This window comes from Streptopelia decaocto (assembly GCF_964273445.1).
Source record: "Streptopelia decaocto genome assembly, chromosome: 9".
Lineage (NCBI taxonomy): Eukaryota > Metazoa > Chordata > Aves > Columbiformes > Columbidae > Streptopelia > Streptopelia decaocto.
In genome coordinates, this window is record NC_138664.1 from 18,307,195 (window position 1) to 18,322,872 (window position 15,678).

At 42.3% G+C, this 15,678-nt stretch overlaps 1 protein-coding gene across 3 annotated transcripts in view; it reads right to left on the bottom strand.

Annotated features, from left to right (window-relative positions):
- PSTPIP1 (proline-serine-threonine phosphatase interacting protein 1) overlaps nt 1-15,678 on the bottom strand; it is a 47,451-nt gene that overhangs the window by 2,621 nt on the left and 29,152 nt on the right. For 2 of the 3 annotated variants that reach the window (XM_082060948.1, XM_082060946.1), the window contains 10 exons: nt 14,972-15,078; nt 13,042-13,104; nt 12,419-12,517; nt 10,626-10,671; nt 9,700-9,779; nt 7,036-7,134; nt 6,316-6,412; nt 3,242-3,326; nt 1,652-1,710; nt 909-1,009 (listed from right to left, as the gene is read on the bottom strand). In XM_082060948.1, coding sequence (XP_081917074.1) covers nt 909-1,009; nt 1,652-1,710; nt 3,242-3,326; nt 6,316-6,412; nt 7,036-7,134; nt 9,700-9,779; nt 10,626-10,671; nt 12,419-12,517; nt 13,042-13,104; nt 14,972-15,078 — 836 coding nt within the window. The remainder of the gene's footprint in view (nt 1-908; nt 1,010-1,651; nt 1,711-3,241; nt 3,327-6,315; nt 6,413-7,035; nt 7,135-9,699; nt 9,780-10,625; nt 10,672-12,418; nt 12,518-13,041; nt 13,105-14,971; nt 15,079-15,678) is intronic. The other variant, XM_082060947.1, reaches the window with a different exon arrangement.

Below are 15,678 nucleotides of genomic sequence, written 5' to 3' on the forward strand. Positions count from 1 at the left end.
CTCTGCACGTGAACATAAGACCTCCTGGATGCTGCTCCTAGAGCTACTAAAAGGAACCTTTACACTGACATTTAATTAAACTGTGAAAGCCCCATTAGGGGAGGCTAATGGTTTAGCAAGAGTCCAAGAGGTTCTGGAGTCCATCTGAATAACAAAATATTAACAGCCTTTTATTAACGGTACTATGCCTGGATGGCTCTGAAGCCAGTAAGAGTTCAATATCCTGGTTAAGGATGCTGCTCTTTACAGCAGTCTTTTGGTACATGGACCACATCCACCATGATCCTGCAACTTGCAGCATGGAAGTACAGGGAAAGAGTGTCATTCATGCCTCTCCAGCATGGAGCACACCCCAGTCACAGCCAGTGTGTTAAACTGGAGCGGGACTCCTCAGAAGATAAATGAGATCAAATGGAGAAAAGCTCCTAGATAAGCATCTGTCACATTCGTACATGAGGAATCTGTAGCCGTGTTCCCTAGGAGACCATGTCACGGGAGATGTAAGTTCAGATTGCACAGTGCTGCATACTTAGCCATCATCCTCTAAAAAAATTATGTTTTCCTTGTGTTTGCAGTCTCCTGTGTCTCTAGAAGGATGTTGTAACAGCTCAACACTAATTTAGGAGTGATTACACTAATGTGTAATGTGTAATCACTTGCAAAAAATGTTATTGTCTTGAGGTAGCATGGTCTAGTGATGGGTGCCAAGAATTGGCAGCTGGGATTCCTGCCTTCCGTGTGCGACCTTGACCAATAACTCTCCAAGTAACCTTGGCCAATAACTCTCTCTGGCAGTAAAATGAAGGTAGCACCTCCTTCACAGAATTAACACTTGCAAGATGTTTCAATCAACATCATCTATTTTAAATCTGATGCTATGAAATATTTATTTTAAAGCTTTTCATTACCTGGGCTGTGTAGTCATAAAGTACTCTGTAGTCCTGTGATGATGTGATTCCAGCTTGTTCATTTACAAAAATGGATGCATAGACCCCATCTGTTTTCTCTGCTAGGGGGGAAAAAAAAAGACACCACAGAGAGTTCAGTTGCTTACAAATGCATGGGATCATATGCAAGAGTTCACAAATACAAGAGTTTCTGTTCTCTCTCTGTCTGGAGATGTACATGTATAGAAAAGCTGCTGTGAACTGTAGGTAAAGTCTTGCACAAAATATGTGTCCCATTGATTAGATGACAATACACCAGTTGAACTTTGTGAACTAGCTTTGGCCTCATCCAGGTTGGGAAAAATGTTTACTGTGCTAAAGCACAATCCAAATGGTCCAAAGAAGGAGATGCTGTGATTAAACTAGTTTAAAATATTTGCTACTGGTGGTGTAAAGTTCTAGCAGTTTAGTGGCTCACATAGGGAGAAAACTCTTTAAGACAGATGGTGTTGTTCTGAATGTACAGTTACCCCATGCCTAGATAGAGATTTTTGAATATTATATGGATAATTCGGCACTCTAAACTGGGAAATTTGTTTAATGCACATCCAAGGTAAACTGGAATTCATTTCCAGACTACTCTTACTCTTGACTGCCAACATGTGAGTATGTGCTGTACTGTGTGTTCTCTGTGTTAAAGCTTCGTTTAGCAATGTGATCTAAAACAATTGCGTCTGGTAAACTGATTTCCTGAAGAGGCGTACCAGGAGCAGGGGCGCTTCCCGTGTTGTTTTTGCTGCTTCCATGCAGTAGTCCAGAGAATCTGCAGAACCAAGAGAAGCCAACGACAAAATGAGTGAACAGAACTGGGTGTGAGCATTCCTTTGTCTCTGCTGTCTGACTCAGCCTTCCCTCCTGCTGCAGCACTGCGGACATGTCACCTCTTCTCTGGCTGTTTTCATTTAGGCTGTAGATATATTTGTCTTCAGTCAAAAATATATTTTTAAAATGCAGCAGAATACTGAACCACCAGCCATCAGTAAATTGTGCACAAAATGCATCAGGTAGTATTTTGTTGTTGATCCAAAGGCTCATCGTGCAAAACTCTAATTATTTCACAGTGTTAATATGATCAGAATTATCAGAAGTTTATAAGAGATTACCATCTCTTTAAGGAAAAGTCTGATACAATTTGAAATGCAAAGCTTGTAGAAGGAGCTCCTTTCTAAAAACTGAGTTTAAGTGAATTATTATTTTTTTTTTTTAAATCTCTCCCTAGTTATTTTCTATATCACAGCTGGGTACTGGAGAGTAAGTAAAGTGAGAATATGGGTTAGGATTCTCAAGCATAGACAGAAATAGCATTGCATGCTTGAGGCATACTTAAAGGGTTGATTTTTCAGCTGGTGAATGCTCAGTGTTTCTGGAAAATGACCATCCAAACTCAAGAGTTTCTGAAAAGCTCAGACTGAGTTCCTCTCGGCTGCTTGCCCATGCAGAACATGGTTGTATTCTAAATGCCAGTACAATTGTCTTCTGTAACTGTATAGGATGCAATATTAGAATTCATTATTATAGAAGATCTGGTTTCTGACTGAGAAATAAAGTATTGTGTATAAACCTTATCAGCTCACTAACAAGCCTGGACCACGTTTTAAATGAGATTACAGCCCGCTCCTTGTCTTTGGCATGTAATAAGGCTTGTCAAAATGTAAAGCTCTTCTGCTTTAAATATGATGCCATTCCTATTGTGAAATAGCTATTTTAGTATAAAATATTTAAACAAATAGATCTACTGTGCTCTTCTGCTAATATAACTGCATCCATGTTACAGCATTTACCAGCATAAATGGATCAGAAAAAGAAAAATCGCCTCCCTAATCATCACAGTTATTCTGCTAAGTACTTTTTCCTTTGGTCTAGATTCAGAGAGCGGCTTTTTGTTGTGCTCAGCTGGGCGGTGCAGTAAGCCAGCAGGTACTGCTGAGGAAGACGGCTCTCCCAGCCTTGCCTCCCAGCCTGAGTCACCTTTGCCCTCCCCTGAACAAAGCGGTTTTGTTGCTGTGTGCCATGACTCACTAGGAAAGAGGAAATCACTGAGTGCTCTCCAATGCTGGCCAACTAACTGTCTTATGAACTCGTCCCCTGTCTCTCTTCCCACTAGGCCATGGCAAAATTACCCTGACTCTGGTTTTAATAGGTTTACTTCTTCTGTCAGGTTGTATTTATTGATACGTAGCTGCCTCTTGCTGCAATGAAGGAAGTAATAATTTTCCAGGTCCTGTTTCATGTCGTCTTACATTGCTGTTTATACAGAGAAATACCTATTCTGAGAACCAGAGTTTGCCACTCACCTCTTCATCATTCCACAAGTCTGGCTGGGACTGCTGTTGCTTCTACTTGTTTCTCTGCTGTAGTAGTTCTCGTATCCGATTGCATCTGAAACAAGGCAATAAAAATGAGATGTTCTAATAGGCAAAATGTTTTTTCTCCACACCAGAATGCAACTGCAGCCATCAGGGGCTGCCGGAGCAAACTGCAACACAGTACCCGTCCGCACTGCCTGTAATGTCACTGGAGCAGCTCGGGGGGACCTGGGGACTCGACAAATGCTATTCAAGTGGTCGTAAACAGATATGTCCTTGGTAGAAAGGCATGCTTGACTGAGATGGGCACAGCCAAGGTCCTGAAGAACTGCACTGAGAGCTGTGGCTAACCCTGATTAAGAAGGCAGTTTCCTCCATGACCATTTCCTCTATTGCCTTCAAGCCCAGGATTTAAGGGAGCAGAGCATGGTCATTGTGAGCCTGGGACCATGTTCTTGATACAAATGGCTGCAGTGTGATTTGTTTCTTTTTTTTCTTAATGTATTGAATCAGGACTTTTTGTTGGAACTGGGGAGATTTCTGAACATTATTGCCAGCAGCAATAATGAGCAATTTCCTGGTCTCTGCTTATGCTTGAGTGTCTCGCTGCTTCCACCTCCTGAGAGCTGATTTGCTGTTTACCCAGAGATAGTTGGTTTTTGTTCTCTCAAACACAGTTATGTTACAGTTCCTTCATTCTCCCCTATGGTGTCGTTAGGGGTGAAATTGAGACCATTTCTGAGTCAAGCTTTACAGATGAAATAGTTACAGATGGATTTATGTATTTTTCATCTTGTAGCTCCCACTGTAGTTGCTTAGAGCTGGTGGCCACACACCTTTTCTGCCTTCTCTGTGTTCAAGTCAAACACACACAAAGTCTGTGATGCCCTATTATCTCAGTTCTGATACCAGCGAATTAAGAAAGACCTTTGGCTAAAGGTTGTGTTGATGGTCTCACGTCCGGTCAGACAAGATTGCAAACAGAGTGGGCATGTACAACTAGTGAGTGTGAAAAATCCTTACAAATAAGATTTTCACTAACTAGGGACCAATTTAAGGGTCTCCTCTGGCCTTTCTAGATTGTCACATTGGTATAGTTTCTAGTTTATAATGCATTGTAAGATTAGGTAGAAGAGGGGAGTGAGCAACAGCATCAAGAAACCCAACGGTTTGGTTATGCTGAAGGTCTCCTGCTGCACAATGCAAAGCCACATGTGGGTTTCCTCCTGCATTTTGCAAATAATGAAAGAGATCAACAGCTCGCCATATGCTACTGTGCAAAGTCATTAGCCAGAGCTGTGGAGACACCAGGGTGTTACTGCCAGAACACGTCACCTTCTAGAAGGTGGCAAAAAAAAAAGGCAAGTCTGTTGTTTCTTTGCCTTTCATAAAGCTCTCAAGGGTTTCTCCCACCTATTTCTTATTAGAAATGAGTCCTGACATAGCCAAGAGCTGTTTGCAGAAAATTGCCTAGGCAACTGAAGAATGAGAAATCTCACATATAAAAAAACCAAAACAAAACCCTAGCTGAGAATTACAAATTTCTTAGTATTCAGAACTTGTTTCACACTGTTGTAAGGCACAGTTCTCCCTTGTGCCAGGGAAAATGTAGTTTTCCTTGGTAAGTGCTCCTGTATTGGTGAATTTAAATCCTCTATATGAAGAAGAATAAACTATAGCAGCAAAATGGCATCCAGTGCACCAGTATCACTATAGCAGTTTAAAAAAAATTTCCCAAATCCCAATTCTTAGTCATCATAGGTGTAATGACAGACAGGCTGAGTGCAAAACAGGCCTCAGCTCAGTGTGCAGTGAGCGGCAGCATCCAGCTCTGCCGAAGGAGGTTCCTTGGGGGTAATTGCTGCCAGCCCTGAGCTCTGCGATGAAATCAGAGGGGTGTAAACTCTGCTGTATGAGATTATTATCCCTTGGGACAGGGCATTCCTACTGCTGGTATTTGCACCTATACTGTTCTTAGCATGCAAGGTTTTATCAGTACTATGCCAATATAGTTTATTCCCCACTCTGGATGAAGTCAGCTCTGTCATTACTGCTGAAGGCTTGCTAAGGGGATTTTCTCTTTGAGGCAGCAGTAGTAGAGCAGATAGTGGAATTGAAACAGCATCTGTGCACAAATTTTTTAAAAAATGGAGGAAGAGGTGTTTTCAGCATAGATATGTATCATCAGCTAACGAAGAGATGAAACAGGGATTTTTCTTTCCTTTTACAAAAGCTGCAAATCTTTGTTTACTGCAGCAGCTGCACAGAAGTGCAAGCGTTCACTCCTTCTAGAACTGTATTGTATTGCATGTTGAAGTAAGAGGGTGTGGTTTGTATTTGGCCATGTGAAACATTAGATAACCTCCATTCTGGTGATGAGTTTGGAGAACTCCTACCCTGGAGCAGTATGTTCTCATTTTACAACTTGCTCTTAGCTCTTGCTCTCCCAGTCACCATTTCAGCCCAGAGTTTTTGCTCACTTAAATTGGTGAGCAGGCTGCTTTGGCTTTAATGTCTGTGAACCTTGCATTGCTTTTGCATACTGGAGCAAAGTAAATTTCTTTCAAAATTTCCCCCAGCTAGAGACTTGCCCTTAGAGCAACAACTTCCCGAGAGGAAAAAAGATGTTATTGTCCATTGGGCATGTGTAATAAAACAGAACACAAAGTCTGGTCTTCTCTGTGTTGCCAATGAATAGGCAGCATCTCTGTCAAGGGAACACCAGGGTACAGTTACATGATAAGTTGGCTCTGACTTGTCACCGTTGCAGGAAATGGAGGTTGCCATCTCTGCAAGGCAGGTTGCCACCTCCTTAGCAGTGTCAGTTCACTTTTTCCTTTTTGGGGGGTTATTTTTAACGTGGATCACTCAGCCATCGCACTTACAGTGCAGTCCAAGGAGCGATGGCAGCGCAGCGAGGGGGCAGCGAGCCACGGCAGGGAGGGATGAGGAGCCGGAGCAGGAACTCCTCCAGCTGCCTCCCCCTCGGAAGGACGCGCGCTGCACAACTGCCGCTCAGCCTAATGGGTGACTCATCTGACAAGACCAATAGCAATAATTACCTGGAGGTTGTGTTCCTGTCATTTTAGTCTTAATGAAGTAGTCTATGTCTGACTCTACCATGCAGTCCTCCAAGCTTACCCGAACTTCTTCGTACAGCTACAAAACAGAATCCAAGCATTTAATTTAATTTTTAACATTTCACATCAAATTAACAATTAATGCTCTTCTAGTATATTTCCCATTAAGAGACACTTTGTACTTGGTATTGTCTGACCTGGATGGATCTTTGGCCTGTCCCCTGTACAAACATTCTTGCAAACACAGTTGTTTATTTGTGCTCTGGCTATTCTTTAAAGAGAGGAGGATGAAGGCAATCCAGGGCTTTTAGATGCAATAAAGAAATTAATAGCAGGAAACAACCATTCAAAGTCAACACTAGTGTAATTCTTTTTGTTTTCCAAATTTGAGGTGGTGACTGGATGCCTTTCTGCACCTTGTGCCTGAGCCCAAATATACTCAACTGAGCACTCTGGTAGCTGGAAGCATTCACCAACAAACTAAGGGGAGGAGATATCTAAGTGTCACCAAGTGTGACACAGGCTGTCTACATCCAGGCATTTGTCTGGTTTACAGCTCAAGGGATAGATTAAGAATATTCTCTCCTCCCTGAACACACACAACAGCCCGTTCACTGGAGCCAGCACACACAGAGAAGAGCGCGTTGGTAGAGCACTCCTGCTCGTCCTCCGCACGTGAAGCTGCTTGGCAGCTGCCCTCACCTCGTCATCCTTCACACACTGCATGGAGAGCTGGTTGCAGTGAACCCACAGCGAGTTGCGGAGGATGGTAATGCGATCACACTCCTGGAGCTGGAAGACCTAAAGCCAAAAAGGAGAAGTGATATTGCCTCATGGTAGTTATTTATTTGCATCGCAGGCAGTGGCAGGCCTGGGGCTTCTCTGTGACAAGTTCATATGCCTGCAAACTGTTCGGAGGGATCCTTTGTAAAGGACATCTTTTCAGCTACTGGAGAAACTAAATCTACTTGTTTGTGCTTAAGGATTTGTTTAAACTGATTGCGCCAAATTGAAATAAAGCAGGAGAAAGGAATCAGTATCTGAATTTGACTGCTACCTCTACTGCCAAGGATTTCAGAGTCAGGGTCCTGTCTGCCCATCACACTGAAATGTTGACATTTAACAGATCATTGGAGTACTGTCATGAAAGGTTGTATTTATGTTAGAGGTAGGGCCAAAAATATCCATCTCTGAAAATATTTGAGGCTCTCTGTTCATGTCTAAGGTTATTTTCATGCCAATGAAATGGCATTTTTCTTTCTTCAGAGTTTACTCCCTTTCTTCATCTGTCTGATTTTTCTCCTGTTGTTGCACAGCTTGGGAAGAATGAGGGGGGGAAGAGAGGAGAAGTGTGAACCGAGCTGGGGGAAGAGGCAGATAAACTCTTTCTTCAAAAACTTTAAAAAAGAAAAAATACCACTCAGATCTCTAAGTTGTACTGTTATAAGTAGAACATCAATTTTTGGTTTTCTATGAGGTGTGAAAAGCTCAGACGCTTCCAGCCATCTGTTTCCATCTCCATTTGCCAGTAATTATGTCCAGAACACCACGAATGTATACAATATTCAGCAGAACATTCAGTTGGGTATGCTGCCTGCCATCTAATATCTTACCGTCATGGAAAAAAAGTCTGTCAAGGGAGTCAGCTGGCATTGGGACCAGTTTCTGAGAGAAAAAGCTTTTAAGAGAAGCTGAAGGATGGAGAATGAGTATTTCGATATCTATTCTGAACAAAAAGCCTACGGCTGCAGCCTATAGCCCCTCAGGGGCTGCTGAAATAACATGAGAGCTGACTGGGAATTTTCCATGTAAATGGTGTCCTGTTGGAAAATGCAGCTCTCAAAGAGGGAAGTGTGGTGATGCTGGGCTTGTCAAGCCCTTTGCAAAGTCCGCTGGGTGTTGTGTTAGACGTATCCCTTGTGCCCCGTTGGTTTGTGCAACAGACTGCTAGCGGACCCGGGCATCTCATGCCAAGGAACATGGCACAGCCCCTGTGACGAAGCTTTTGTACTAGTTACTAGTTTTAAATGCCTCAAAAAAATCTATCAGTTCTTCTGTCTGCAAGTGCTTTTAAAAGAAGGTGCGAAGATGCCCTTCCATTATGCATGGTTGTTTGAATTAAGCAGCGGGCAGGCCACAGGCTCTGAGAGCTATTCAGAATTTAGCCATATGGAAGAAATTAAGTGATTTAGGTTGTGGAATGCTTAGTTTGTTGGCTTTTTAAGATGAAGGAAAATGTGCATCTTGGGAAAATTAAGGCTTGGCACAATTTCAATGGGAAGTCTGCTGTGCCAGCCATGGGACTTTCCAGTCCTTCCAGATAGGGAATGTTTAAGAGGAAGCAGAGAACTGGAAAGCTGTGTTCCTGGCACTTTATGTGGAAATAAGGCCTGCAACAAGTAAACATAGCAAACTCATACTTCAGCAGATGGTCAAATGGATTTGAAGGGTTAATATGTCCCAATGTGTAGCTGACTTGGGTGTCAACCAGTTCCTGTCAATTGTTGTGCAAATCTTACTAGCCAAATGCAAATCTCCTTGTCCATCCTCAGCAAAATGGAAATAAGAGGCTTTCCCACCCACCACTGTCAATTGAAAGATTACTCCATGGCAGAGGACAAATATTCTTGCAGATAAATAAAAAGTGCTATGTAAAATAAGGATTCAGAGTGGCCTGGGTATCTTTGCTCTCAAAATGCTATGGTACATGCTTTTTTAGCTTAGCAAGAAAATTGTATTTTTAATCTCCATTAAGAACAAACAAACAAAACCTTTCCTGCATTAGAACAAGAAGCCATTCTGGAAGCCTCTTGCAAAACACAATGTAAAGGGAATCTTTTGTTTATTAATTTTTAATAGGTTAATTGAATTCTTGTTTCAATTTTGGAATTCATTTTATAAACTAAAAATGAATTTTCGTGTCTACATTTTTGTTTGTTTTCTACTGAAATTAGATTTTGTCACAAAGCAGTTATTTGAGAAACCACCTTATCTTGGCTGTGATAGATCATCACTAAAATTAGTATATTCTTATGTTAAGTTATGGGTAAAAACTGGCAACAATCACTTGCAGATAGATTGTACCAGTTCATATATTGCTCTTCTTCTCACACCTCTGCACTTATTCCCCTCCTTTGTAATTACAAGCATATGCTGAACAAGCAAGGAGAGCGTAAGCGAGACAGCCAGCAGCTATGTCTAAATCAACTCCAGCTTCTGCAGTATTTTCACAAAGACATCTACTGGGACTCCACATAAAGCAAACAGAAAAACCCTTGGGACAGCGTCTCAGGTCTTAGACTGATATCTGCAAGTAGGATAAAATAAAGAGCACACAAATATATCGCTGCAAAAGTCAATGTTTACCTCGCAGGTTTTGATATGTTCCTGTTCCCACTCTGTCCTGACCTTATCCAGCTGCTCAATGTTCTGTTTGTACATGTTCTCTGTAAACACAGACACACATAATAGAAACCAAACAGTTAGGAAATCATACAGGCTTCCTCTTTTTCTTCCTATTAGGACTGCTGTGGTTCTTAATACTTTAGGCCAGTGGTTTCCTAAAGTATCACAAGAATGTGTGAGCTTGAAACTGGTGGGTTGTAAGGACATTTTTGTGTTTTGTTTGTTTGTTTGCTTTGCAACTTTATACTATAGAAAGGGTGGTTTGCAGATAGTCTATAAACTTTACAGTAGGGATAATGCAAATCAGAGATGAAGAGCCTGGACCTCGGCCAGGGTGCTTGGGCACTGAGCATCCTTAGGCTTGTTCTGTGCTGAGCCAGCCAGGTGCACCATGGAATTTAGTGCAAACTTTTACATGAGCAGTGAGGGACAGGTCTGAACTCATGCACCAGCTCAGATGCCTGCAGGCCTGGCCTTGTGGACATACATGGTGCTTCTGGCTGGAGAATGCTACCGTGCTTGTGTCCGGCGTTCCTGGGGACTGTCTATCTGCTTTGGGTGGGCTGGGGGCAATTTGAATGTCACTCTTCTGTGCTTTCAAACCTGCTATAAGAAGAGCTTTCCTGGGTGAAGTCCCTAATGAGATCACCCGTAACCTTTTTAATGAGGGCAGGAGACTCTCATCTCCACAAAGAAAAGTAGAAGTAGATGACTATCAGGTTGCCAGTCTTTAAAAGCTTCTTCGTTAATCTTTGGATAGGTGACTTTCAGAAACCTGACTTCAAACAGAGCCAGCCTGCGTGGTTTAGATGATGTTCTATCAAAATCCATGTGCTGGTAGATGTTTGCTGAGAAAAATCTAGGTTCATTTGCAAACAGAGCATCACCTGCTTCTTTTGCTGCGTCTCTGCATTGCTTGGCTTTGTTCTGACTCTGCAACAGGAAAAGAAACACCCCAAATTAATTTCTGACCATCTGTTTTTCTTCTGCCACGTTTTTTTTTTTTTTTTTTTCTGCCTGTTCCCTTTTACCTTTTAGGGAAAAGGCTCAAACTTGCAAACATTTTATCGCTATCCCGCCTTTGTGCGCAGGCCTGAATGTGTGCTATGGGGAAGGGACCAGAATTGCACAGATGCAGCCATGGGTCCACTGGCTTCAAGGGAAACCTGGCAATTTCCATTTTTCCATTCAGACATCCCTGCCATAGGAGCTCAGTGCGATCCAGCCTGAAGCTTGTGTCTGCTGGCCGAGTTGTTTTTCTCAAGTGTTTGATGTGCTTTTCTAATAGATGTTTATAAGCAGAAATAAATGGCAGTTAAAATTCTTCATCTTCCAAGCTCCTCATGTAATACTCAGATGAAAAGAACACAGCCTTTAAAATACTTTGCAAATGCCAGATTATTTCCCATAACAACTCAAAGCCTAAAAGCAAAATTCACTGTAAGGAGAACTTTTTTTAAAAAACCTGCAGCTTTTCACAAATGAAAATACAGCTATAATTGACAGCTCTGTACTCCCAGATCTTTCTGCACAGATGGTGATGACAGTACATTAATGCCCGGCTCTAGACATCAGTGTAACACATTCTTCCATTCAAGACAAGGCTCAGGTGGGGGTTCTTATGACCATATTCCGCATCACAGCTGGCTGGAAAATCTATAGTAAGCTGGGAACATAAGATTCATTCTTATTTGCTTCCTGGCCCAAACTGTTTGCAAGTGCTGGGCAGAATTGAGCAGCTGACACGTTCCTTGTGCGACGCCTTTGCGCATTTCAGATGTGCTGGCGTGTGTAGGGAAGGAACAGCCAAGAAACACCCTGGGATCCTCCTGCGTGCAAGGATCTGGGTCAGAGTTTGATGCCACTAAGAGTTCTGGCATAATTTCTGTAGGGCCAGGATTTCATCCCCTTTACAGTGAAGCCTGGAAGGTTTTGCTCATCAAAGATTAGTGAATGCTGGAAATAAATGTAACGTTCTGATGCTGATTTTAGAGTCTCCATCTCCCTGCTCCTTGAGATGATTTTTGATCCTTTTTGCTTACACTGCACTGATTTTTATCGAGCCAAAGGGAGTTGGTTTATTTTGTTTCTCCATCTGTTCCGCTGTAAAATGTTCCCATTAAAAGTTAGTGAATTGTCAGCTACAAGTATCAAGACGATGCAATGAAGGACTGCAGTGCCTTAATTTCCAATGATTTATTTTTGAGTTTGTAAATTTGCTTGAAATTAAACTAACCATAAGGAGAAAAATGTTGAGGAAAAATATGCATTTTAATGTAAGATACTATGCCTACTAAATGTAAGCGACCAAAAGGCAAACCTAACCTCATGCCATACTCCTGACTTGTTTCTTTTTTTATGAATAATTTTGGAAAGAAATCTCATTCAGTTTCCCTTCAGGATTCATAGAGCAATTAGATTATAGCCTGGGATAAATTAATTAGATAACTTAGACCCTTTCTAGCCTTTTAAAAAACCTTTTGCCTACTGCAGAACAATATCACTGTTACCAAAGGAGTTTGTGAAGGAAGACCTCATTGGGAAGGTGCTTTAGTTTTAAATCAGAAAGGAAAGCAGCCCCTGGCATCCTGTGGAATGGGTTGTTCAATTGTATTCTAGTGTACCTTGAAAAGGAAAAAAACACAGTTTTCTCTCTAAATAGCAATGTCATCTGAGGTACCTTTTCTGTTTGCTTTTGGTTGCCTGAAGCACTTGTCCGTTCGAAGAACTGCTCGGCTTCGTCCGCTTCCTTGCACTTCTGTTGATAGGTCTTCTTTGACTGTATTGAAATGTAATCAAATGTGAGGGTTTGGGTTAGGGAACAAGGCTGGGTTGTCTCTAGCATGATATTCTAGGCATTTTCTGTTTTTTATGGGCTCAGGGACCAGATCAGTGCCCAAAACCAGCTGCCTGCAGTTCCTGTGTCTGCAGGCTTTCCAGTTGGAGAGGTTTCCTCCTATTTACAAAATTCCCTCACTGTTTTTAAAAACATATTTACACAGACTGAAAAATTACATTTGCTCCTGTAAGTATCCTTGCCTAGAAAGAATGAAATCCTGTTTGACCTGGGGCATTGTTCATCCCACATTAACTTTGAGTATTTGTTTTGGAGACTCTTCAGTGGGTGCAGCGGGGAAGATCAGCTGCTGCTTTGTAGCAGGAATCACATCCTCTTGCACTCACACACACTCTCACACATTCTTGGCCTTTCTTTAGATATAGGTGCATGTGATACAGATTTCACCCTCTCTCAAACTGGAGCTAGTTTGCATCAAGAAACCTGCACAAAACCGCCTCGCTTACCTCCATAGTTTTCTTGTAATGGGACAACTTGCTCTTTTGCATGCGCTCCATTGCAGACTCGTACTGTAAAAAACACATAGAAATAAGTATTTCCTGCTTCGGACTTCTTCCTTAGGAAAGCCATTGTCAGGGCCTATCTATACACCATGTGCCTGTGGGGAAAATGACTTCACTCTGCTTTTGTCTAAGGTTTCCAAGTGATACAGAAAGCATCAAAGTGCCAGGTAAAAAAAAATCCAAGATAATTCTGCTTCAGTGGTTTCTGTTAGTAACAGAGATGATGTAGATCTTCATTTTCTTCCTCCCTTTTATTTTTTTTTTTCTTAGGGAGATTACATAGTGTGACACTCAGTCACAGTGCCCATCAGCTCTGCCGGTAGAGTTCCTTTGCTGATCCAAGAGCTTGATCCCACATCTGTGCAGACCAAACCACTGTCTCGCCCACATGAGAAAGGGTAGCTGTCCATTCTAAACACAAACAGTTCCTGCGTGGCTTATATTCCATTGCTTCTGGCAAATTCGTGCTCAATGGGATTTGATTTCCATATCATTATCTGGTCAGCGCTGGAAGGACAGTGCTGAACTCTCTTTTGTGGCTTCAGTTGTGATATGCTCAGCCTTACGTGACAGTGAGATGTGCTCCTACTTGGCAGTGTATGGGTTCTTCAGTGAGACTTTTGGTCCTTAAATCTTTATATTCTGCTTAGGCAAAACTCCCTGCAGGGCTACCCAGAAGCTTGCTTCCCATTGGACTAAACAGAACAGTCCCGAGAGCAGCTACAGCCCAACACAAATTACAGCATTTTGGGAAGGAACCAAAAACGCTGACACCATCTAGCATGTCTAATGTTGACTTCCCCCAGCTGCATCTTGGATGGAGAAAAAATCTTGCCTAAGGCTCTAAAGCATTTTTTCCCTTTTTTCAGGCCCCTCTAGCTTTTTCCAGTTGAGTTATAGGCTTATTATTTTCAACAGGAAAAAGATCCTCTCTCTTTGCAAATCCTAGTGGCAAAGTGCTGGGGGGGATACACATGCTGATGAACCTGCTGCATGCTATTTGTCTTTATTTTATTTTATTGTTTGCTTCATCAGATCACTGTGGACCTCAAATCTCAGTAGCAGCACTGGTTTTTATCCACTCTCATATTCAGAGTTCTCTGCTATTCCAGATTTCCCGTGTGTCAGGGTTGTAGACATGAGATTTTTGTGGAATTGGATACTGGTCATATGCATTTTCGTCTGCTTAAAATTGGCAAAGAACTGGATATTTTATTTTACTCCTCCATCAATCAGTGCTTTCAGTGTTAAGTGTCTGTACCATCTGTTTTCAACCTCAAGGAACCAGAGGAGTTGTAAGAGTGGCCACCCTTGTCTCTACTGAGAGCTACTTTATCAAGGGACTTGGAGCTTGATAAGATCACAGGGCATGAAATGGCCTTAAATATAGTCACATTTTTATAATAAAACATCAAGTAGATGCTATGTATTCCATATATTTGTAATTCAGTATATATTGGTGTTGAATTCAGCATAATATTAATTTGCTTTTATGTTTTTAAATGTTTGTGTTACCCCTTTATTTTAGTACATCTTGGATATCATGTGGGATCATACCAAAGAAACCCAATTAGCAAGGGTATAAAAAAAGTAAGGATTAAGTTCTTACAGGAATAATAATAGCACCTGCAGTTACACTGGAGAGAGCAGAACTGACTAAAGCCTCTGTCTCCTGAGTTCAGAGCACAACTCTATTTCCAGCTAGGATCAGAAAGAGATTATTTTCCATATTCCACTGCATTTCCACATGGACTGAATAGGGCACACTGGGCATGTTTTAGCATCTTTTGCAGTACCCACAGCCTGTGGCTGCAGGCAGGTCGTCAGCATGGACCACTGACCCAATCTGTTTCAACATTTCTCTATTTCTCACCTTTTTTCGTTGCTCCTTCTGTCTTTCTCGGAACTCCTCTATTCCTTTCAGTTCATCCTTCAGCATTACTGCCAGCTGGATGTGAGAGTTTCCAACGCTTTCGATTTCTAAAGCAAGTCAGAATTCATATGCAGTCAGTGGAAAGGTTTAAATATGAAGTCACATTTTTCAGGAGATGTTTCTGGAATATGGCTGCTGTATGACTTGTCATGAACCGGGCAGCCTTAAAAATGGCCTCCCTGTGTTTCTGCATGTACTGACACTGCCGAGGGCTCACACAACCCGAATGGGGCTTATTGTAGGTCCTCTGGGTGCCTGCAAAATGCAAGGGAAAGGCTCCTGACTGCAGAATTGGAGCACCCACTCAGAGGAGCCTTGGCAAGTGCAGGGCCAGCTGCATTTCTTGCTTTGGGGCTGGAGGTCAGCGCTGCGGTGGAGAGGGGGGGAAGGAGCTCGGACCTTCCTCCTCCCCCCGTGTCTGCTTTCTCCCCACTGCACTGCTGGGTTGTCATTGCTCTTGGGAGCTGATTGCTGGTTGCATACAGCCTTGCTCAGATGTCATCAGACAAGGTTGCAAGCTGAGAATTTCCAAGGGTCAGCAAAGACTGATTGAATTTCAGAGCACCTGGCTGATGCTGTTTGGAATGGCTGGTAACTTCTCTACATTTGTCACCTTTGGTGCCTCTGAAATGGAACCCCACATTTTC